General features: G+C 48.5%; 1 protein-coding gene across 3 annotated transcripts; it reads right to left on the bottom strand.

Annotated features, from left to right (window-relative positions):
* Positions 1-4,257: 4,257 nt before the first annotated feature.
* On the bottom strand, positions 4,258-18,229 carry MTHFSD (methenyltetrahydrofolate synthetase domain containing). 3 transcript variants are annotated; one of them, XM_059857460.1, is made up of 7 exons: positions 17,978-18,229; positions 17,371-17,484; positions 16,035-16,148; positions 14,244-14,334; positions 13,387-13,499; positions 13,050-13,175; positions 4,258-5,177 (listed from the first exon to the last, which is right to left on the bottom strand). In XM_059857460.1, the coding sequence occupies exons 1-7, from the start codon at positions 18,113-18,115 to the stop codon at positions 4,662-4,664; spliced, it is 1,212 nt and encodes a 403-aa protein (XP_059713443.1). In that variant the 5' UTR covers positions 18,116-18,229; the 3' UTR covers positions 4,258-4,661. The 3 variants fall into 3 exon arrangements, with proteins under 3 accessions (XP_059713443.1, XP_059713442.1, XP_059713444.1); XM_059857459.1 differs by lacking the exon at positions 17,371-17,484 and adding an exon at positions 17,196-17,309 and having other exon boundaries at positions 17,978-18,227; XM_059857461.1 differs by lacking the exon at positions 17,371-17,484 and having other exon boundaries at positions 17,978-18,228.
* Positions 18,230-22,286: the final 4,057 nt, after the last annotated feature.

The following is a 22,286-nucleotide window of genomic DNA, read 5'->3' as shown; positions in this document are numbered from 1 at the left end:
AGCCATTTGTTTCTCCCTTTGGAGCAGTAGAAGATGATGAAATTAAAAAAAAGCAAACTCAGAATAAAGACATTACTTGGAGACAGTATTTAACCATCCCTTTCCTGAGTTTTTTTTATTGGGATAATGGGATAAAACCTCTGTCCTTCCAGGCTGCTTGTTGGGAGGGGATCAGGAAGATGCTGGAGGGCTGGATGTGGACGTGGATGTGAGATCCAGGAAAAAGCCTTGATGGTGAGAGATTTTTGTCTCCCCTTTTTCCTTCCCTGGAAACAAACAGTGTCTGACTCTTGTAACTCAGAGCCTACCCAGCAAGCCAGCTTGTTTACTGTTGTCTTTGGTGGCTTGAAGCTGTGTGGCCTTGTCCCTGTTCCAGGAAATGCATTGACATGGCTGGCTGAAGGAAAACCCTCACGCCTGTGCAGTTGTGGGGTGGCACAGAGCCACCTCAGCCTCATTGTTAGCAGATTCCAGCCTTGCCTCGCTGCTCTGTGCCACACACCACGCTGGCACCGATGGCCTCCAACAAAAAGCCCCTCCAAAGTCACCCTGTTCTCCCTCATGAAGCTGGTGGAGGCTCCATTCACCCCATGCTGGTTTCCCTCTGCATTTCTCCCACAAATGAGAGTAGGGAGAAAGGGAGAGTGGTCCTGGGAAGGTCACATCCCTCATGGAACACCTCGGTGGTCGCTGCTGATCCCAAACCCAGCCCCAGGGGTTCACTGCAGACCAGCACCTTCCCTCTCTGAACCTCAGAAAGAGAGGAGAGCAGCAACAACAGCTCAACAACAGCATCCCAAATGTTTGTGCCATGAAAGGAGCTGGAAAGAATGTGCCTGACCACATGACAGGCAAGGACATCGGGCTGTGCAGAGAATAGAGAGCCCTCAGTCTGAATTACTGGGAACAAAGTTGGCTCAGGAAAGCATTTCCCATTGTACTGCTGAACGTTTCTTCTCATCACACAGCTCTGCTGCTGCTGCTGCACCCAAGGCTGTGCTAGGGATCACTTCACTCCCTATTAAAAGCAGAGTGGAGATCCATCAGCAGCATTTCAGACTTTTCTGCAGCATCCAGGTGCTGCTTTGCCACTGTTGAAGATTTTCTGAGGAGTCTTAAGCAGGAAAACTGGGCCAGGATGCCGCTGAGATGAGGCACATTTTGTGATTTTGTGCACAGGTCACAGCTGCAGCAGGTACACAATGGGGAATTGTGACTTGAGTTAAGCATTCTGCTCTTTAAAGCTGTTCATTCAGGCAGAGAATATTTCAGGGTATGCATTTTATGGTTTGATTGTTGGTATCTTGGTCTGGGCCAGAGTAAAACATAAGCAGGCTTCGATTCCTCAAGATTTCTTATAAGATCAGAACCTAAGGATTCAATAAAATCCCTTGCACTGCAATTCTGTGGATTTACAGAAATGCCTCCTGACTTTGCTGTAAGTGATGCCTTCCTGAGCAAGCAGAGAGCCTGGAACAATAGCTCTGACACAGGCACACTGCCCCATTCACTTTTTCTACACAATCTGCTGCTTCCTTTAGGGTCAGCCCACAAGAGAACATCCACATCATACAGCTGGAGACACCAGAAGGCCATGCAGGGCTGTGCCTTGGCCACTCTTGGGTTTAATTCATTTCCTTTAATTTAACAGCAGTTTGGCAGCTGGCACTGAAATGTCTTTTAGCTGGAGAAGAGCAGCACCAAGAGCCCCATCCTGATTTCAGAGGAGGATTTACTGACTGAGATGGCAGTACCTGAAAGACCTTGACATTTATTAATAACCTGATCAAAAATACTGGGATCACTGCAGCATCTTCCCAGTCCATTCAAAATACTAATAAACTTAAGCTTATAGTAATTATTTTTCTTCCTAACTACAGTTCATAGAATCATAAAAGTTGAAAAAGAGCTCCAGGATCATCAAATCTAATCTGTGACCCATCCCCATCTTGTCACCAGCTCAGAGCACTGAGTGCCAGGTCCAGCCCTTCTTTGGACACCTCCACCACCTCCCTAACCACCCTTTCCATGAAGAAATTCCTCCTGATTTCCAACCTGTTGCATAGCCCTAGTCAGCATCTCCTCATAGCATGGTTTGGAGTTTCACTCTCAGTTGGGAAAGCAACAGGATATTGGGTAAATACAGTGAAATGTGGCCTTGAAACACGGGACAGAAAAAAGCGACAGGCTGGAAAGAGCCAAGGTTTTGGACACTGCTCACCTGTGGGCTTCACCCAGAGCCACAACTGCAAACAGAAAAACATCCAGATGTTTGTCCAAACAAAACTGGGCCCTGACTGCAGGCTGGGCTGACAGGAAAGCAAGCAAAGTGCCCACATTTACAGAACACAAACAGAGCTGCACTGAAACTCAAGATGGGAAGAAAGGAAAGAAGGTAGAGGATGTGATTCCCACAAATGTGACCAGAAAAGGGTGGTTCCACCTGAAATGCAACAGGGAAAGTTTGAGATGCTGGAACTTTTCGTTGGCAGAGTTGCTGGTTTTTAACTGCTAAGGTCACCTGGATATCTTCAGCAGAGCAAGAAATATCCCAGAGTGAAAAGGAACAGCAAATGATCTCATTACTCAATTTGCCATCATTTGGAAAGAGCAGGCAGGGATGGGGAATTATTTTTTTGCTTTTCTTTCCTCTGCTTTGGAAGCTGATGATGCAGTGAGTGTGTTTGGGTAGTAACACAACCCTGGCTCTCAGCCCTGAATGCCAAGCCCTGCAATGAGACCCAGAGGGTTGTGCAGTGCTTGTCTGAACTGGGGCTCAGTGATACTGGAAATCATTTGGAGCTGCACAAAGAATGGAATGGAACTACTGATTTGTTCCAGATCCTTTGCTGACCTTACAAGAAGTTCACAGAATGACAGAATGGTTTGGGTTGGAAGGGATTTGAAAGATCATCTTGTTCCAAGCCCTGTGCTGTGACACAGGGGACACCTTCCACCATCTCAGGGTGCCCCAAGCCCTGTCCAGCCTGGCCTTGGGCACTGCCAGGGATCCAGGGGCAGCCACAGCTGCTCTGGGCACCCTGTGCCAGGGCCTGCCCACCCTCCCAGGGGATATCCCATCTAACCCTGTCTGGCAGTGGGAAGCCATTCCCTGTGTCCTGTCCCTCCATGCCTTGTCCAATGTCCCTCTCCACTGGGAGAAGGGATCACTTCCATTTGGAAAGTCATGAGCTCACCCCTAAACCTTCCTTCCTCCAGGCTAAACAATCCCAGTTCTCTCTACCTTTCCTCCCAGCAGAGCTGCTCCATCCCTCTGCTCATCCTGGTGCCTCCTCTGGACTCTGTCCAACAGCTCCTTGTCCTTCCTGTGCTGGACTCAGGGCTGGGGCAGCTCCAAAGCTTTCCTTCAGCTCTTCCCTACAGAGCCACATAATAATGATGAGAACTTTATATTTAATACTGAATAAATGGTTGACCCTCAAGGCATAATAATCTGCTTAAAATATACTTAACAGTACTCCCTGGCTAAAAAAAACCCAAAACTTTCCAACTCTTACTTAAAAACAAAAAAAAATCCATTTAGATGCTTTCTTTGACTACGTGCCCAGCATCACTGGCAAAAGTGCTTCTGTTTAGAAAGGATGGCTGGGCCAAAATTTAACTTGTTTTTCAGGAATAGGAAACCCAAGAGGGAAAAAAAAAGTAGTAAGAGCCATAGCAGATAAATCATTATTGGCCATTCCACTGAAAGGGAATGTTCATGTCCAGGGCAGTGCCTGGGAGCATTTTCACCTGGAGAAGTTGGGTGGTGATGCCTCACCCTCCTCACTGATGATGTGGAAGAGCATCAGGGATGGTGACAAAGCATCAATCTCCAGCAAATTCCCAAAGAATTCCATGCCAGACTAAACACCAACAAGTTCTGACCATGGTGTGCCTGCTTTTCATTTCAATAGTATTATTATTAACATTATTTCACAGAGGCAAAGGAATCACATCCCATTAGAAGAGACAATCAGGAAAAGCAGCTGAATTATAAAATTATACAGCTAAATTATAAAATTATAATTTTATTATTATCTGATCCATCAGAAAAGCAGCTTTGGGGAAAAGCAAAGAAAATTGGGATTTGCTTTCCTCTGAAATAAGAAATATAAGGTTTACCAAGGGCTGATTTAGCAAAAAGCTGAGAAAAAGGTTCCCATCTTTCCCACCTGATGTTACCAGCTCCTACTAGAGCTAGAACTAAGCCAGTGTTTCCACAGACACTCTTCAAGGCACAAGAAGGACAATCTCTCTCTCTCCCTGGTCATTTTTATAAGAAATAAATTGAAAACTTCCAACAGGTAAAGCCCATTTTTCAATAAACAGAATTGTTACCCTTAGGACAGATTTCCTGCTGCTGCCTTTTAACCTCCCAGGTATCAAGGGGCAGGGCTTTAAGCCAGGCTTAACTAAACCACCAAACAGCACCAAAACCAGAGTGTGGGTACTTTGTGGGCAGTTATCTATAGAGAAATGGCTCCTGTGTCACCTGTGGGGACAAACCTTTGCATGTCCACGTGCAGAAGTGAGGAAAGGTTGTGCAGAAATTTGGTTTTGTTAAACCTGAGGGTTACAAAAAAAACCTTAAAACTTCAGGTTGGCTTTTCACAAAACAATGAAAACACCTTGTTTTGTTTTGTTTTCCTCCTCCATACTCATTTGTGACTATTGATTTCTCCTTGCCCTTTGTTCCTCTGGCTCTTGGCCAGCTCCACTCTCAGAGCATTGCCCCCAAGGCTCAAGCCTTGCAAGGAGCACAGAGCTCTGTGTGCAGCCTCCTGCTCCCTGAAGTCCAGGAAAGCTCTGTGCTGTGCTCCCTGCCACTTCAGGGCAGCAGGAACCACCTGCAGTTCCCTCAGGGCACTTTTCAGCTGGCTCACCCTCAGGCTGCCAGGCAAGTTCCCCAGGAACACAGTGGTGATTGAGTCAGATCCCTCTGATTTGGGATTTACAGGATCCCTTCCCACATGGGGTAAAAGCACTGGAGCTGAGCCTGGAGCAGCCCGTGGTTGGGGATGTGCAGCCATCACCTTCTTGTCTGAAACTGCTGCTCTGTTGGTGTCTGCCAGGGCTGGCTGTTCATCCTGGAGGGTGACATCCTTGCCAGCCTGCTTCTCCCTGCACCGAAGAGTCTTTAGGATGGGGATTTTTCCCAGCATCTCAGAGCTGACCTAAAAAGGAGGAAGATGGATATAATTATTGTAAAAGGATTTCTTGCCTTCCAGAAAAAGATGATGAGCATCATGGCTCGTTTGTGCCATAAAAAGAGAGGAACCTTATTATCCTCCTGCCATGCAGAATGCCAGAGCATTCCAAATGTTCCTAATTGCTGCTCTGATTGGGAAAGCTCCCTAAATACACACTGCAGGACAAAAATAAACATTGGTGACTCCTGAAGTGAGCAGCACAACGTGGATCCAGCAGGCAAATCCCAAACAAAGTCAGGACTATTCCAATTTGACATTTATTTGAGTGCTTTCAGATCTGCATTCTCCTGCTTCTCCCTCAGTGTTTGCTTTGACTGAGGGCCTGTGCTTCTGCCCTGACAGAATCCTACACAATCCCTGTCCTGGCAGAATCCTACACAATCCCCTGTCCTGACAGAATCCTACACAATCCCTGTCCTGGCAGAATCCTACACAATCCTTGCTCTGACAGAATCCTACACAATCCCTGTCCTGGCAGAATCCTACACAATCCTTGTCCTGACAGAATCCTACACAATCCTTGCTCTGACAGAATCCTACACAATCCCTGTCCTGACAGAATCCTACACAATCCCTGTCCTGGGAGAATCCTACACAATCCTTGCTCTGACAGAATCCTACACAATCCCTGTCCTGGCAGAATCCTACACAATCCTTGTCCTGACAGAATCCTACACAATCCCTGTCCTGGCAGAATCCTACACAATCCCTGCTCTGGCAGAATCCTACACAATCCCTGTCCTGACAGAATCCTACACAATCCCTGGCCTGGCAGAATCCATCCCAATCCACCAGACACTTCCATTCTGCAGAGCTCCTGGTGCTCTCTTCCCCCAGAACAGGATATCCCGTGGGCTGGGTCACACAATGGTGGAAGCTGCAGCAGGAGCGTGCCTTGGAGCAGGGTTCCTGTGGATGTGGGCCCAGCTGGAGGCACGTCCCCTGCTCGGGGCACATCCCCTCTGTGCCACCCGACCTCCCACAGCACCCACAGCTCCTCAGACCCCACATGGAAGTGCTTGGACACTTCACGCTGTGAGCCCCTTATTCCTGCCATCCATCCACCCATGCCCCGACCCAAAGAGCTTTTCTGGAAGGGCTCTTCCTCTCAACAGCTGAACCCCATCCATGTGAGGCATGAGATGCCCCAGGCTGCACTCAGACACTGGCAGGAAATGCAGTGGTTCCCCAGCTAATGTGGTCGAGCTCTTGGCTTGCACACTGAGCTTGGAAGGAGGAGGAATTCCTGCTTGGCTGCTGGACAAGTCCAACATCCATCAACACCAGATCCAGTGCTGAAATGTAGGGAGCAAAACAGAGCCTGGGGAAGCAATGCCTGAGCTAGCAGAGACCCAGGCTAGTAGCCCAGGATGTGAGAGGGCCACCACCCTGAGCAGGCTGGGCTGGAGCAGCAGCAGCACAACCCAGGCAGCACACGCCTGCAGAGCTCCCAGCTCAGACCTCACCCAGCCCAGAACCTCTGAATTCCTGCTCCTACAGTTACAGTCACAGCCAGCCTGCATCTGCACAGCATCAAGCTCAGCTCCCTGGGGACAGGAGCCCAGCTCTGAAGTGACTCGAGGAAAAGCCAAGGCAGGGTGGGGGCAATGTCAGGATGAGGTGACAGGCAAGTCACTCAACAGAATTCTCTTCGTCTTCTGAAGAGCAAACAGGCAGGTTTTATTTCAGGCTGGAACTAAATAAATCCATAAAGCCTGTGCTAGTTCTGCTAACACAACATCAAACAGCAAGGACTTGCTCCAGGAGCCTCCACACTCAGAAAGGTGCAGAGCACTTCCACACTTTACAGAGTTTTTACTCTGTGGATCCCGGGGCTGATTTGTTTTTCTCAGCCAAGACTTCCAAGTGCTGTGTTTGACAGCAAGCTCCCCTTCCCTGAGTGATACAACATCAAACTGAGGGCTGAAGGATCTCACTTTGTTTGTACTGGCCAACAATTAAGAAGGTTTGTTGTCCCCTGTCAAATTTCCATGTGAAATGTAAGCTCTATGCTAATTAAACCAAACAGGAAAAACATTTTTCTGTTCTCATGCAACCCAATCACTCCTGGCCCCAAAGCACAACCCCAGAACAGCTCCTTTCATCCTGAAATTAAACTCAGTTGCCAAGGCATGGGGTGGGTGTTTGGTTAGAAAGGGAAATGCTACCAAGTGCAAACCCTCAGGGCTTTGGGGACTGGGGCAATCAGAGATGGGCACTGAGAGAATAAACCCTGGAATTCCCAGGCTTGCAAGGACAATCCAAGGGCAGGATTTAGATAATCCAGGGAACAATCTCCAAGAGACTTCCACCAGACATCTCCTCTCACTAAGTAGATTTTGGCATCAGCCTGCAGCTCTTGGAGCTACTGTTTCAGGCTCCTGGCAGCCTCAGGAAGAGGCAGTGACAACAGCATTTATGTTCCAGGAGGAATTTCTGAAAGGGGGATTAGACATTGGAATTACTGCCCATGGTGGAGTCCTCATCCCTGGAGGTGTTTATGGAAAGACAGGACATGGGACTCAGCTGTCTGGTCTGGGATCAGTCACAGCTGGACTTACTGAGATTGGAAAAAACCTCCAAAATCATCGATTCTGGGATTTTTGTAAGGACTGTGAACCATTTTCATTAAAGTTCTGGTCAAACACCACCATGAAGTGATTCTGTCATTCCCTCAAAATCCAGCCCTGTGCAGACACAACAGCAACAGACCTCCACCAAAGCAACAGAGGCAGCTGATTTAGGACTTTTATTTTTTTGTATTAGCAAAGATTTGTAAAAAACATTAGACAAGTTCTGACACTGTCAGCTGACACCCTCCTGTCACGAGAGGCACAGAGGATTTACCTTAAGGGTTTTTTCTTCTGGGTTCTAGGAGAACATTTCAGCTAGGCCAAACCTTCTAAACCCTTCCCTGTTTTCTCTCACTTTTATGCCACTGAAAGGCAGAAACTCCATTTGGGGTTTCAATTCAACAAACAAATCCATTGGGGTTTTGGGGTTTTTGGGGGTATGAACTAAAAGGGCAAAGGGGGCAGTGGGTGGCAGGGGAGAGGAAAAAGCTTGTTCTGCTCTGTTGCAAAAGAGCAAACAAAAGAACCCTGTGATAGCACAATGTGTTGCTAATTACAATCATGCAAAAAGTTCCTTTTGTCCTGTGAGCTGGGGAGGATTGCAAGGATTTATTTCCATGTGGAGAGAGGCCAAAGATATTCCTCCTCTCTTTCAACAAGCTGCACACTTCTGGGTGCTGGGCTGGCTGCTCAGGCCTCCCTAGCCTTGCTTATCCCTATTCCTGTCCCTACTGCTTTAGGCTAAACCAGAATTTAGGGACATTCCAGCCCAAGTCTGGTAGATCCATCTATGTGAACATGGGCAAACCCAGCACTGGAAGCTTCCCCCATCCCTTCAAAGCCAAGGCCAAAGCATTTACTGATGTTTTGAAACTTTGGATTGAGTGTTGGGATTTAGCTTTGCTAGTGAAACCAAAGCTGAAGAATTTCCCTGTCATCCCCTGACCACCAATTCCACGCTTCAGCCCTCTGGGGTTGGCCAACAGAAATGCTTGTGGGTCTGTGCCATAAACTGAAATTATTTGGGTTAAAAATAACTCCACCAACGGCAATTAATCATTTAATAATCCCTGCCATGGCTGGGAGAGCCTTGGGGAAAGAGGACAGCAGGCTGGATAAATTCTTCTGGCACACAATTACTGGGAAAGGAGCTGAGGAGGGGAATGTGGCCCCTTTCTGACAGAAACCTGAGGAAAAAAGTCCTGGATGCTGAGTGGCAACACAAATCTGCCAGCACTTAACCCACAGCATCCATGGCTATGACACCTGGTTTGATCCCAAAACATGGTGGCAGATGGATCCTGCAGCATCCCAGGGCTCTCCTCATCCTCCCCACACAACTCTGATCAGAGCCACTTTCAGTATTCTGCTGTGGAGAATGAAGGATGTGTTTGTGTCAGAGTGAGAAATGCTGAGGCAGCCCAGGGCAAACAGCACTGAGATCTCCCTGGAAGCACTGCAGGCCTGGAGAGAGGCACTGGGATGGGATGGGATGGGATGGGATGGGATGGGATGGGATGGGATGCTGTCCTTATCCTGCTATTTCATTCTGCTCCTCATCTCACTGACTCAGGAACATCTGGATCTTGTGAGCCCCAACCTCCCCATGGAATGTTGGACTGAGTCCAGAGGAGGCCACGAAGTTGGTGGGAGGACTGGGACACCTCCCCTGTGGGGACAGGCTGAGAAAGCTGGAGCTGTTCAGCCTGAAGACATCCCAGCACCTTCCAGGAACTGAATGGGCTCCAAGGAAGCTGGAGAGGGACTGTTCATCAGTGACAGCACAAGGGGAATGGCCTCCAAATGGAAAAGGGGAAAATTTAGTTTAGATATAGAGAAGAAATTCTTCCCTGTGAGGGTGGGGAGGCCCTGGCACAGGTGCCCAGGGCAGCTGTGGCTGCCACATCCCTTGGGGACATTTGGAAGTGTCCAAGGCCAGGCTGGGGAGCACCCTGGAACAGCTGGGAAGGTGTGCAGGGCCTTGGAATAAGATTCTCTTACAAATCCCTCCCAAACCAACCCCTTCCATGGTTTTAAAATGGAGACTGATGCAGCTGCCCTGGCAGGCTGCAAACAGCACCGAACACCTCCAGAGCTGCAGATCCACCAGCCCTTCCAAACAGGTGGGCAAAAGTGTTTGCAAGGTTCATCCTCAGAGGGCTCTGACCCCACATTGTTCAAAACCTCCAGCACAGACCCAACATTTTGTGCTGTGTCTTCTTTCCATGCTGTGTCCTCGTTTCCAGGAGCTCTGAGCAAACAGGGATTTGTGGCACACACAAGGCCAGGACAGCAAGGCCAGCACAGTTGAATATTTTATCACTCATTTGCACAAAATGTCCAAATATGTGCACACAATCCAAGGGCACATTGCTGGGAGCTGGCAGCCTGCTGCTGTCCCTCAGGAGAATTCTGCAGCCCACACTGGGAATCCATCAGGGCATTCTGGGCACTCTGCAGCGAGGCTCAGCTTTGCAAAGGTGCTGAGATGTGTGACCAGGTGTGGAAGCATTCCCTGCCCCCACCATCCCAAAAACCACACCAAAACAAAGCCCTGCCTACACTGACTGCAATTTCCTTCTGCTGAAGGATTTGCCAGCTTGGATGGGTGCATTTTTTGAGCTTTCCTTTCCTGATGTTCTATCACACACCCAAAGCTGTTTGCTGTCAGAGGGTTTCCATCTCTGCCACTGGGACTCCCCCCCAGTTCAGTTCATTTCATTTCAGGAAAATTCTTTTCCTACTGCTAGAAAATTCTCAGCAAAAGAATGATTTCAAAGCCAGAAGGAAATGCTTGCTAAAATATAGTGATTTTTCCACCAACTACTCTCCTTTCCCTCTTCATGAACCCAAATATTTTAATTTGCCTGTACAGTTTCAATTTAAAATAAGCACAGCACAAATAACTTGATAATTGGGACAAATATAATAGCCAGTGTCCCAGATAAAGATCACAGTTACCCATAGAAAATATTAAATGAGAAAGCAAGTAGCTTCATGAATTTAGAGTTCCCAGAAACAATGGGTTGGATTCTCAAGACAGATGAAGCCAAATAATTCTCCACTGGCATCCAAATAAAGTTTTCCAGAGTGCTCAGCTCTCAGCAGCTCTTGCTGCCCTCCAGTAACTCAAATTGATGTCCCAAACCTCTGACCTCAGAGGCACAAAAGTTCCACAAACACCCCCCAGCACTGGGGATTTTGAAGTGTTTCTGGAGTGCCTGATAATGATTCTTTGGTATTGATGATGTTGTGGCTCTCCCACTTCCTTGGAAGCCTTTAAACAGCTCGGGAAACACGAGAGCACTCCAGGAAAACACAGCAGCTCCTTCAGCATGGAAATGCAGCCATGGATTTGTTTGCTGGGTGAGCACCTCCTTCCCTCTGGAGCTGAGTGTGCATTACTGGCAGCACATCCTTCCAACAGCCCTTAGCTGTAATCCCTGATTTGCAAACACCTGGATTTCAAACTCCTAAACACTGTCCTGACCTGACCCAGCCCTGCTCCCCAAGGATCAGCTTTTTGTTACAATGTATTTTCCACTTCACAGGTCTTCACAATGAAGTTAAGCTACTGTGTGCTGACAAGAGCCCATGTTTAGAATTGGATGATTTATTTACTCACTGCCTCTTGGTTCATTTAGTTTTGCTCTGAGGAACAGGAATGCACCAGCAAAGCCAGGATTTGAAGGAGAAAAGGATGGAGAGAAAATGATGGAGAAGTAGCCAGGAAAATCCCAAGGACAAACACTGAAATAGCCCCTATCAAATGCTGCCTTTGTCACTCCCTGGTGATTAACCAGACCTCCCACCTCCAAACCCTCTGTGCAAGAGCTGAACACCCAGGTACCACCACAGGCACACACAAAATAAATGTCACTCATTTCTCTGGGCAATGATGGTAATTTCTGCTTCATATAGACACCAAACTTTGTTCTGGCCCCAAAAAGACAGACAAGTGATTATCCCTGGTCTTCTCTAATATTTCTATTTAATCCACAGAGCTCCAAACAAAAGGTGTTAAATCAAAACTCAAATATTCAAATAAAGGGTCAATCTGTGCTCCATTCTCAGTGAAAGCTGCAGAAAACTCAGTTTCTACTGAAGGCATAAAAAAAGAAATAAAAAAGTGTCAGCAAGGCCACTTACTGAGAAGTCTGACACCAAGGCAGACAAACTGATCAAAAATATGTTGGCAAGATGGATGGAGCACAAGGGGTAGGCCTTCAACACAATTACATCCAATAATATCCAAAAAAAAATTACAATTAAAAAATAATTCAATGGAAAAAATGCACTAGGACAGACAGAGCTGTTATTTATTTATTTATAACCTCAAATCCTCAACCACAGGCAGGGTAAAATGCTCTCCCACTTCTGAAATAAAAATAGTCCTGGCTAGAATTTGTTTGTTGTAGATACATTACCTAAAGAAACTTAACTCTTTCAGCTCGTTGGCAAATTTTAACAAACAACTTCAGATTTCCCTGGGAGCATTCCCTTAAAATTGCTCAGTTTGTGCAAGATGTGGGTGCACAATTCCTCATTTCAGCAATCCTGCTGTACTCACTCATGCAGGATTGGGTCTGCTCCCTGACTGGATGATTTCAGAAATGAAAATCCAATGACAAAGTCAAAGTTTTCCCAGCAGGAACCTCCAGTAAAATTCACTCAAGGCCTTCCTCAAACTATTTGGAAAGCTGAGGAAGTTTCTGACACTGGGCAGGGGGAAAAGGCCAATCCATAACAGAACCACCAATAAATAAAGATTTGTGTTTGAAGTCCGTGTTCTTCCACCTGAAAACGAGCTCCAGCCACAGATTTATCCCTGGAAAGTGAATCCACTGCAGAAACAGGAATGTGCCAGCAGCAGGTTGTGTTTTCCCTTCACAACCAGAGCAGCACAGACTTCTACCCACCAGTTCCACCCCCTGGGACACCTCCCACCACCCCAGATTGCTCTAAGCCCATCCAGCCTGGCCTGGGACACTGCAGCACCTCCTGATAATCCATGGATGGAACAACCTCAGATGTAGGGAACTATCTCTCCTCCTCACCATTACCCCTTAAACCCCACTGCACACAGATGCTGCTGCTTTGTTTCACCTGACAAACACATCTGCTCCTTTACCAAATAGTTCTAATTTAAAAATTGTTTCTATATAAAAATGGGGGGGGGAGGGGGTTTATCAGCAGGTTATTGGTACCAGTAAACCACCAGCAGCAAAGGTTTAAGATTTAACTGGATGAAGATTGAACTTGCCTTGTGCCACATTATTCCCTGAGGTTTTGGTCGTTTGCAGTTGGTCTGGATGGTCCTTGTAGGAGTGAGGATGTAATCCACAGTTAAATCATGATCACCCAGCAGCTCCTCCGCTATGTCAAGCACCTACAAGGCAGAGGTTTGGTTAAGGAGCTAAAAACAAACTCACTAAAGCTGTGCCCCATTCCTGATGTCTTGTCACATGAAAATCCATCAAAGACAATGGGAATGAAGATGCCAAACCAGCTTCATTCCATGTCTCCTCTGCAGACAGAGCAGGCAGTGTCCCAGAGCTCCCTCCCAGCTGCAGAGGGGATATTTGAACATCTCAGCTCACCTGGCAGTCGTGCACGATGGTAACCACAGGTGTGTCCTCCTGCACTGCCCCCATGGACACCATCATTGCATACTCCATGTCTGCATAACCTTCCCCTTTGCCAATTCTCCAGCCTGAAGCACAGAAAAGTGGGGGAAAAAGAAAACTAATAGCAGAGTGGAAAGTTGTTAAAATGGTGTAATTAACCCAGCAGTCTGCAGGTTGTAACTCTGGAAAAAATCAGATCAGCATCTCTCACAGAGTGCAGCTTTCCTTGAAATCAGCACTGAAATGAAATAAAAAATCAATTTTAATGACTCCTAAAAGATCCCAGAAGCTTCCCATTCAGAATAAACAAATTCAGTGCAGTTAACCCAGCAGTTTATTTAGCAATTGTATTTAGAACCTTCTATTCATGTCCAGCACAGGTTAATGTGGGTAAAGAGGAGTCTGGGTCACACATAAAAACTGTGTTATTTTAGGCAAGGGATAAAGTCAGTGGAAAATTTTTCGGCACCAGCAGGTTTCCAAAATACTAGAAAATGCAAAATCTGATCCCCAAATAGGTCCTGAATCAGCAGGTTTAACACAAGTCCTTTCACACAGCCTGTGTGAGCAGAGCAGATCTCTGACAGGGAGCCTGCTTGGAGTCCTTCAGAACACAAAGAACTGCTCTCCTCAAGAGCTTTCCTGAACATCTCTGAGGCCACTGCTGTGTGCCCACTGCATCCTGGGCACCCCTGCTTCCTGCTGGACTGCCAGCAGGGATTGGCCACGCACAGGAGCAGAAGCCAAGACCACAACTCAGCTCCAAGGAGAAATCTGGCTCTGCCACCGGGCTGGCACTTGGGACCTTTCTGCTGGAAGTGTTTCCTTACCTTTTTCAGAGACAGCCACTGACCCCACAACAACCAAGTCCACTTGTGCTTTGCTATCCAGCCCCACAGGCACGCTGAAGTCTCTTACACCCTGCAGGAAAAAAAAGCATTTGAGGTTTGCAGAGGGCACAGTCTTCCAAGAACTGAGGCAGAAATCCAGGATATTTTGATAAATCCCAGTAACTCCCCACGTTTCCAAGTGTCTCTTCCATGTTTAGCCAAGCTGTACATGTCTGGGAAGTTATCCCCCAGGGAATCCTAGAATAGATTCCCTACTACAGTGACAAGAATTTTGGCACACTGCAAGGAGAGCTGAGGGAGGTGGGCACTTTTAGAAGCAAGGTTTTGAATTTAGGATCAAAACCTGATATTTTGAAACACTTCTTTGGAAATCTGTTCCTAAAAATGAGGGCAAGTGACACTTCCTATTGACACTTCCCTACTCTCCTAAAAGCTTGAGGAATTCCAGAGCACTACAAATGCTTCAATTAATTCTGAAATACAAAACACAATGTTAATTTAGACACAGACAGCTACAGCACAAAGAAATCTGAAGTTACACAAAGTGATACAATTATTTTTTTTCCTCCCCTCTCTCCTTGTTCAACTCCACCCACTCCTCTTCAATCTGTTCTCATCTTAACGAAAATTCTGTTCAGATAACAGAAATTAAAAATTATGTTTACTTGAGTTTTTAAATATCAGAGGTTTAGAACTATTAAAAATCCACCTTGTGATTCAATCATTCCCAATATATGTGTACAGCACACTGCAAATGCTCATTACACCAACTCAACTTGCTGCTAATTATAAATTAACAATATTAAAATCACAACAAAGAGCCACACATTTTCTGTGCAGAGCAGAAACCCCAAAACCCCAAGAATTCAGTAATTTGTGGCTGGCTATCAGCACTAATGCCCATCAGGCACTTCCCAGCAGTGTGGTAAGGATTGTTTGCACAGTGCTTTGTAAATACAAACTGCCAACAGCATTTTTTCATTAGTGGGCTGGGGGAAAAACCAGACACATGGTGGTAAGAGCCCAGATCAGACAGCAGGCCAAGAGAAAGGTTTCTTGCAAAAGTGCTCTTCAGCCCTGAACAGCTTAATTAGTTAATGACTGCAATAGAACTTCCAACAAAGAAAGTCACTACTAATTACCAGCCTTTACAACCTCGGCTGTTTATGGGGTTGCTGCAGAACTTTACTGCTTTTAGCAGGAGATAAAGGCGGAAATAAATCCCTGTGGTAACCTCTTCATGTTGGGTTTTCATGGCAAATCCAGATGGATATAAAACGTGCAGGGCTCTCTGGCCACAGCCCTGGGCTGTGCGCTGAGATCGGAACACGAGAGGGCAGCAAGAGACCGCGCTGCAGAGCCCGACCTCCCCACGTGGCCGGGCCCGCTCATGCAAATGCCACAATTCCCGGCTCTTTGGGCGTTGTATTTATAAAAAACCTCGACTTCCCTACCTGGTAACCCCTAAGAGCACTAAACTATTCCCCAGAGGGTTCAGCAGCTCAAAACTGCAGAATGGAGGAGCACGAAGCAAGATCTAAATCACCTCAAGCCATGATTTTCCAAAAGACACTGAGAAATATCAATTCAAATCCCTTTCAACCCTGCTGAGACTGAATTTTCTCCTGATTTCAATATTATCAATGTACACAAAGCCAGGAATAACATCCTAACAGGGAGATATTTCAGTTTTTCCAGCTTCCAGCTGGTCCATCCTAAGCCCACACTGTCCCAAGGTTAATTCAGCCTTCCCTGATCCCTCAGTCCCACCTGAGATGTGGCACATCTCCTCAGCATCTCCTTGGTTGCACCTGGAGGGGGAACAATCCTGTTGAACAGCCCAGACCTCAGACGTGGTGTGGGAACCAGCAAAGTCTTCCTTGCCTGAGGAACCACGTGAGAAGGTTCATTTTACACTAAAGAAATATTTTTATTGTCATACAGTAAAAACTACATGGCAAAATATTTATTTTTTTTATGTTGTAGATTGTGCAGTGCTTGTAAGATTAATTTCCTCCAATACAGGAAAATTCCATCAAAAGGTTTATTGAAGAAATAAAAGGTAAGACAGACATTTGAAGATATTTCAGGACGTATCTTTAAAGACAATTCCTCCTTTACAGCTATGTCTCTAAATAGCTTTATGAGATAATATTTTCAAACTGACAAAGGGCAGGGTTGGGATATTAGGGAGAAATTCCTCCCTGTGAGGGTGATGAGAGAAGGTGCCCAGAGAAGCTGTGGCTGCTTCTGGATCCCTGGAATGTCCAAAGCTAGTTTGGACACAGCTTGGAGCACTCTGGGATGGTGGAAGGTGTCCCTTGCCATGGCAGGGGGTTGGAACTGAATTATTCTTCAAATCCTTTCCAACCTGAACCATTCCATGACACTTATTGATTAGAGCTCCACAAATGAGCTGCACAAAAACCCCTTGAAGATGCAGCACCAGGTTTTGCTGAGGTGTGTTGTATTTTCTCCTCCAGCCAGGTCTAGTGAGCTCTCAGAGAACCCATCACACCTGAGATAGCTCAGCTACCTCAATGGCACAAAATCAGCAGGAGGCTTCTGAGGCAGTGCTGGAAACAGAAAAGTTTTAATTAAAAAATAAACAAAGCTCTTCATAGAATCAGGGGCAAGAGCTTCTCGCTCCTGGTAAAAACACCCCACAAAAGGGATTATTTCCTTTGTTCTCTTCTTTTTCTAGTGAATTGCTCAGGTGGGACCCTTTGGCTTCTGTCCAATTGGGCATCCTGAGGTTTGAGGTGAAGTCCCCTATGAGGTGTCTTTTTGCCCAATTGAGGAGAGAAACTTCTGGGATTTTTAAGGAGACAAAGGATCATTTGTTCACTCAGGGAACACATTCCCACTGAGGTGCTCCAGGCTCTGCTGTCCCCTCCCAGCCCCTCCTCAGGGCTGCCCAGGTGCCTTTACCTGCAGAGCTGCCAGCCGGGCACCTTCCAGAGGTTTGTCAGGATCCACCTTCACCTCCCGTGCTCTGCTGAACACATCCAGCTCCCTGAGAGAGCAGCAGGCCTGGAGGGAGCCCTGGCACAGTGAAGGAGCCAAGAGCAGAGGATTCTCACTTACTTTGAGTGTTCTCACTTACTTCCAGCGTTAGGAAGCGGGCGTTCCTCTGGGGGGCATCGGGGTTTATTTTTACTGCACGGGCAGCCCGGAACTCCTGCAAGCCCAGGAGCCTGGTGGCAGCGTGGGAGGAGCCCTGTTTGCATAAAATATCAACTCACAGCAAAAAGGGGCAATGCAGAACCTTGCACCCTCTGGACAGGGCTGATTTCTGCAGATTTTGAATTGAGGGGCTGTTAATTTTCTGTGAAATGTCCAATGCCAGCTTGGACAGGGCTGGAAGGGGGATAGTGAAGGTGCTCCTGCTGAGGGAGCTTTAAATTCCCTTCCAATTCAAACCATTCTGTGGCTCGGGAATTGACAAGGTGGTTTTGTTTGCTTTCCTTCCAGAGCTGCCAGGCGCTGCCCAGGGCACTGGGGGGCAACTGGAGAGGTACTGGGGGAAACTGGGGGGGCATTGGGGGGGGACTGGGGGGCATTGAGGGGCAGTGGGGGGGCACTGAGGGGCAGTGGGGGTACTGGGGGGCAACTAGGGGGGCACCGGGAGCACTGGGGGCACTGAGGGCCGCTCCCCGCAGAGCAGGGGAGGGAAGGAGCAGCAGGAGGGGGCGGCCCAGCGCCGGCCGTACCTTGAAGTTGGGGATGCGGCCGCGCACGGGCCGCGGGAACTCGGCCAGGCCCGAGGCCTCCAGGTGCTCCCACACCTCCTCCCGGATGTCCCACTTGGAGCGGGCCGCTGAGGGCAGCGCCCGGCCCGGCGCCGCCATCGCCGTGACGTCACCGCCATCCCGCACCCGCCCGCCGTGACGTCACCGCCATCCCCTAACGCGTGCCCGCTCTCCCCGCCGCGCCGTGACGTCTCCCTGCCCCCTCAGTCTCATCACTTTAACGTCACCACCACGCCCTCCCCTCACAGCTGTGACGTCACTGCCGCTAATCCACGCCTCCTCATTATGTCCGCATCGAGGGGCGGAGCCTCCGCATTGGCCACACCCCCTGCGCGTGCGCGGCGGCTACGGCGGCGCTGAGGGCTCAAAAGGCCTCAAGGCAGAGTTGGGGAAGCGGCGTGAGGGGAGGTCGCTGAGAGCCCGATTTATTTCTGGGATTAAACACAAAAAAGGCTATGCTGCCGCATTAGTGGGAGATTTCCGCCCGCATTATACAAATATCACGGGCCTTCCATCACGTCTTATGGCTGGGGGTAAAATCCCACCCCGCTTTTCGTAAAATTCTCCCTCACATTAATTACTTTTCCATTTAGAACTGGCTGCTGATGAATAAAACAATATCCAGCCTCTACGTGCGTTCCCGCAAGTTCACTTCTTGCCCGCCTTTAATTGGATAATAAATTATTTGTTTGCACAATTTAATTTTAATAAAATTAGCTCATTCTACTAAAACCACCCCAAAAAAAGGAACTTGAGAATCCCGACGTTCTGAGCGGGATGGAGGGGTCATGGGATCAATGAGACGGCGAATAAAATTTATGAAGGTTTATTTTAAAGCGTGCTGGGGAATGGGGAAATGTCTTCAGAGTTGGTATATTTATTATTATTTATATTGTGTTGTATATTATATTATATTATATTATATTATATTATATTATATTATATTATATTAGTATTTATATTATATTCTTCCACCCCACTTGGCCGGGGTGCTGCAGCTCCTTGGTCAGAGCCGAGTGCAGCTGTGCCAGCCCAAAAAATCAGAATAAATTGGGATGCTCCTCTCTGAGGGCTGCAGATGCAAACTCTTTTTTTGAGTTTTTTTCTCTCCACAATGACAAAGACTCTGCCAGGTTCAGGGGTTTTCCCCTCCAGCTCTGAGCGATTCATGTGCATCAATGGGTCTTGGTTGGACTGGTGCCAGACAGTCAAAGCCCTTTCCCCTTTCCCTTTCCCCTTCCCTTTCCCTTCCTTCCCCCTTTACATCTCTTCCTCTTTCCTTTTCTCTTCTTTCTTGCTTCTCCTCTCCTTCCTTCCTTCTTTCTTCCTTTATTTCTGTCTTCCTCTTTCTTTTATTCTTTCTCTTCCTTCCTTCTTTCCTCATCTTATATCTTTATCTTCTCACTCCTTTCATGTCTTTCTTTGTTCTCTCTTTTCCTTCCTTCCTTCCTTCCGCCACTTCCTTCCTTCCTTCTGCCACTTCCTTCCCTCCCTCCCTTTTCCCCCTCACTCTTTCCCTTCTTCATTTCCTCCTTTCTCTCTCCTTTTCTCTGTCTCTTCCATCCTTCCCTACTTTCCCTCTTCCTTTGCCCTCTCTCTCTGTTGTTCCCACCTCCATCCTCTCTCCCACGCTTCTCTCTCTTTCCTCGTTTCCTGCTCAGTCTCTCTCTGTCCCCATTTCTGTCCCTCTGCCCCTGTCCCTCCCTGTCATCTCTGTCCCCGTCCCTCTGTCCGTCCCTGTCCGTCTGTCCTGTCCCCGTCCCTCTGTCCGTCCCCGTCCGTCTGTCCTGTCCCCGTCCCTTGCTCTGTCCGGGCACTGCCGGGGAGCGCTGCAGTCCCCGCGGTGTCCCCTGAGGGGCGACACACGCCGCGCGGAGCCCCCGCGGGCAGGTGAGACCGGAGCGACACCGGGAACAGCCCCGGGAATGACACCGGGAACAGCTCCGGGAATGACACCGGGAACGGCCCGGGAAAAACACCGGGAACAGCCTGGGAACGGCCCGGGAATGACACGGGGAACGAAACCGGGAACAGCCCGGGAATGGCACCGGAGCGACACCAGGAACGGCTCCACAGCTGTCCCAGAGCGGCCACGGGAACGACACCGGGAATGAGCCCGGAGCGGCCCCGGGAACGGTCCCCGGAGCGCCCCGAAAGCTCCGCTGCCGGTAAAGGCTGCGAGAGGAAAACCGGCGGCTCCCCCGGAGAACCGGGCGAAGGGATCCCCGCGGGGAAAATGCCGCATTTCCAAGCGCCTCCCGCTCTCCTCCTCGAAGGGGCTCCTTTCCCCGCGCTCCCTCCCGTATTTTTCATAATGCTGATTTTTATTTTATTTCTTTTTTGTTTTCTTCAAGCCGTTCGAATTTTGGGCTGTTCCGAGCCCGCTGGTTCGGTCTCTGCTCAGTGCCCAGCTGCAGCAAGCAAAAAACTTTTGCTGCTTCTGGGGGTTCTGTAGAAATTCACCTCGATAAAGTTTTCAGCCGAGGAGAGGTAAGATTCCATCAAGGATATTTCTCCAGGCTTCTAGGAAGGGACAGCACTGTGACACCGCAGGGGTGGCTTTACTCAAGCTCTCTTTTATAAAATTCCAGCATTTTATAAACTTATATCGTTAAAGAAATCCCATGTGCTTGTCTACGCTGAGACACAGCCCAGGTTGTTACGAGAAATGTGATTTATTTGAAAACCGAACATAAAAATGTGAAGTCGTTCTCAAATTATTCCAGAAATTAAATAAAAGTTTTCTCTTATACATTTACATGAAAAGTATCAGCTTATCTCGCTGAATTCACTGTTTGTTTTCCCAAACAAAATATCCCCGGACATTTTCTCGGTGGATGAAACCCTCCCCGAACATTTAAAATTATTTCCGTCAAAACTAAATCATAATTTTGAAGCGCTCGGAGAAACTCCCCAATCCGTTTTTCCATCGCAGATCATTTTTAACCATCCCTCCTTGTAGAGGAGCTGCTTCATAATTTAATTTTTTCCCCTCCCTTTAGTTATGGCATAAAATCGTTTCCTTTCTTATTAAGAAAATCTCCGGTAATTAACAGCCACGCCGGGTTCCCACGGCCGGAGCCGCCCGCGGTCTCCTCACCGCCCGGGCTGCGAGCGGGAAAGGGACCCTCGGTGCCAGCAGCCGCCCAAAATCCCAGCCCGACTTTGGGGGGAAAAAATATCTTTGTTTAAAGCCTTACGAAACCGCACAAATTGCAAGGAGGGCAAGGCAAAATTACAGTGTAAGAAACCCAAAAATCACCGCTCGGGAATCGGAGTGGCAGCAGCCAGGCTCGGGGGAGGAGGCGGGAAGGAGCCCGAGCGAAGTGACAGCAAATTAATTTCGACCTTATCTCGGTCTTTTCGGGCTCGAATCGATTTTGGAGCGCTATTTTTGATTATAGATATAATCTGATTTTTTAATTTTTATTTTACCCTGCGGAGCGGGGAAATCGCTGGTTTCCCACCTCGGTTCTTTCCCCCGGCAGATCCACGTTTCTCCCGGGGGGAGCAGAACAATTCGCAGCAGTTTCCCCCAACACTTGAGTTTACACTTGGTCACCATGCGTCCCTAATTGTCCCGCTCTGATTGCCTCTAATGAACTCATTAGGGACAAGGCAGAGGGGCGGATTTCACAGGCACAAGAAAATCCACCTCAACGCCCGGAACGAAAAAAAATTATAGACACTTAAATGCGCTCGCTTTTTGTCGATTTTGTTGGGTATTTTCTATAATAATAAAATATCCCCAAACTCCCCCAAAGCGGCAGAGCAACCTCTGAAGCCGCAACGACGGCGCCACCGGGGCCGAGACGCGATGTCACCGTCACCGTGCGAGCACCCAGCGGCCTATCCCGATGAACCCCATAGAAATACATCTCAAACCGTGAACGCACGCCCCGCCGGGCACGGGGACACCGCGACACGGCGGCACCGCGACACCGGCGCGGTGCCACCGCTCCCGCCATCAACCTGCCTGCAAACAGCGCTGACGAACCCCGCCGTTAGCACGGGGCGGGCAGCGGGCACATCCCCCGGGGGGCTCGGGGCTGGTTTTTGGGGCAGAACCGCCGGACCCCGCACGGAGGGGCCGGGGGTGCCCGGCCCGGCCCGGCCCGGGAGCGCGCGGGGCCGCCCGCCAGCGCCGCCGCGTCCCGCGCTCCCATTGGCTGCGGCCGCGGCGCCGCGCGCTCCCATTGGCTGGCGGCCGCGGCGGGGGGCGGGGCCGGCGGGGAGTAAAAGCGCGGCGGCGGCGCGGGGCGAGTTTTGA

Source organism: Haemorhous mexicanus, chromosome 12 (assembly GCF_027477595.1).
Source record: "Haemorhous mexicanus isolate bHaeMex1 chromosome 12, bHaeMex1.pri, whole genome shotgun sequence".
Lineage (NCBI taxonomy): Eukaryota > Metazoa > Chordata > Aves > Passeriformes > Fringillidae > Haemorhous > Haemorhous mexicanus.
This window is presented reverse-complemented; position numbering and strand designations above follow the sequence as displayed.

What these genes read in the sequence shown, in the direction of transcription:
- MTHFSD (XM_059857460.1), bottom strand. Translation starts at nt 18,115, where the DNA reads ATGGCGGCGCCGGGCCGGGCGCTGCCCTCAGCGGCCCGCTCCAAGTGG. An exon ending in CCCGCTTCCTAACGCTGGAA is followed by an intron (nt 16,149 to 17,370) that starts GTAAGTGAGAAC and finishes GTGGTTCCTCAG; the next exon opens with GCAAGGAAGACTTTGCTGGT. An exon ending in AGTGGCTGTCTCTGAAAAAG is followed by an intron (nt 13,500 to 14,243) that starts GTAAGGAAACAC and finishes TCTGTGCTTCAG; the next exon opens with GCTGGAGAATTGGCAAAGGG.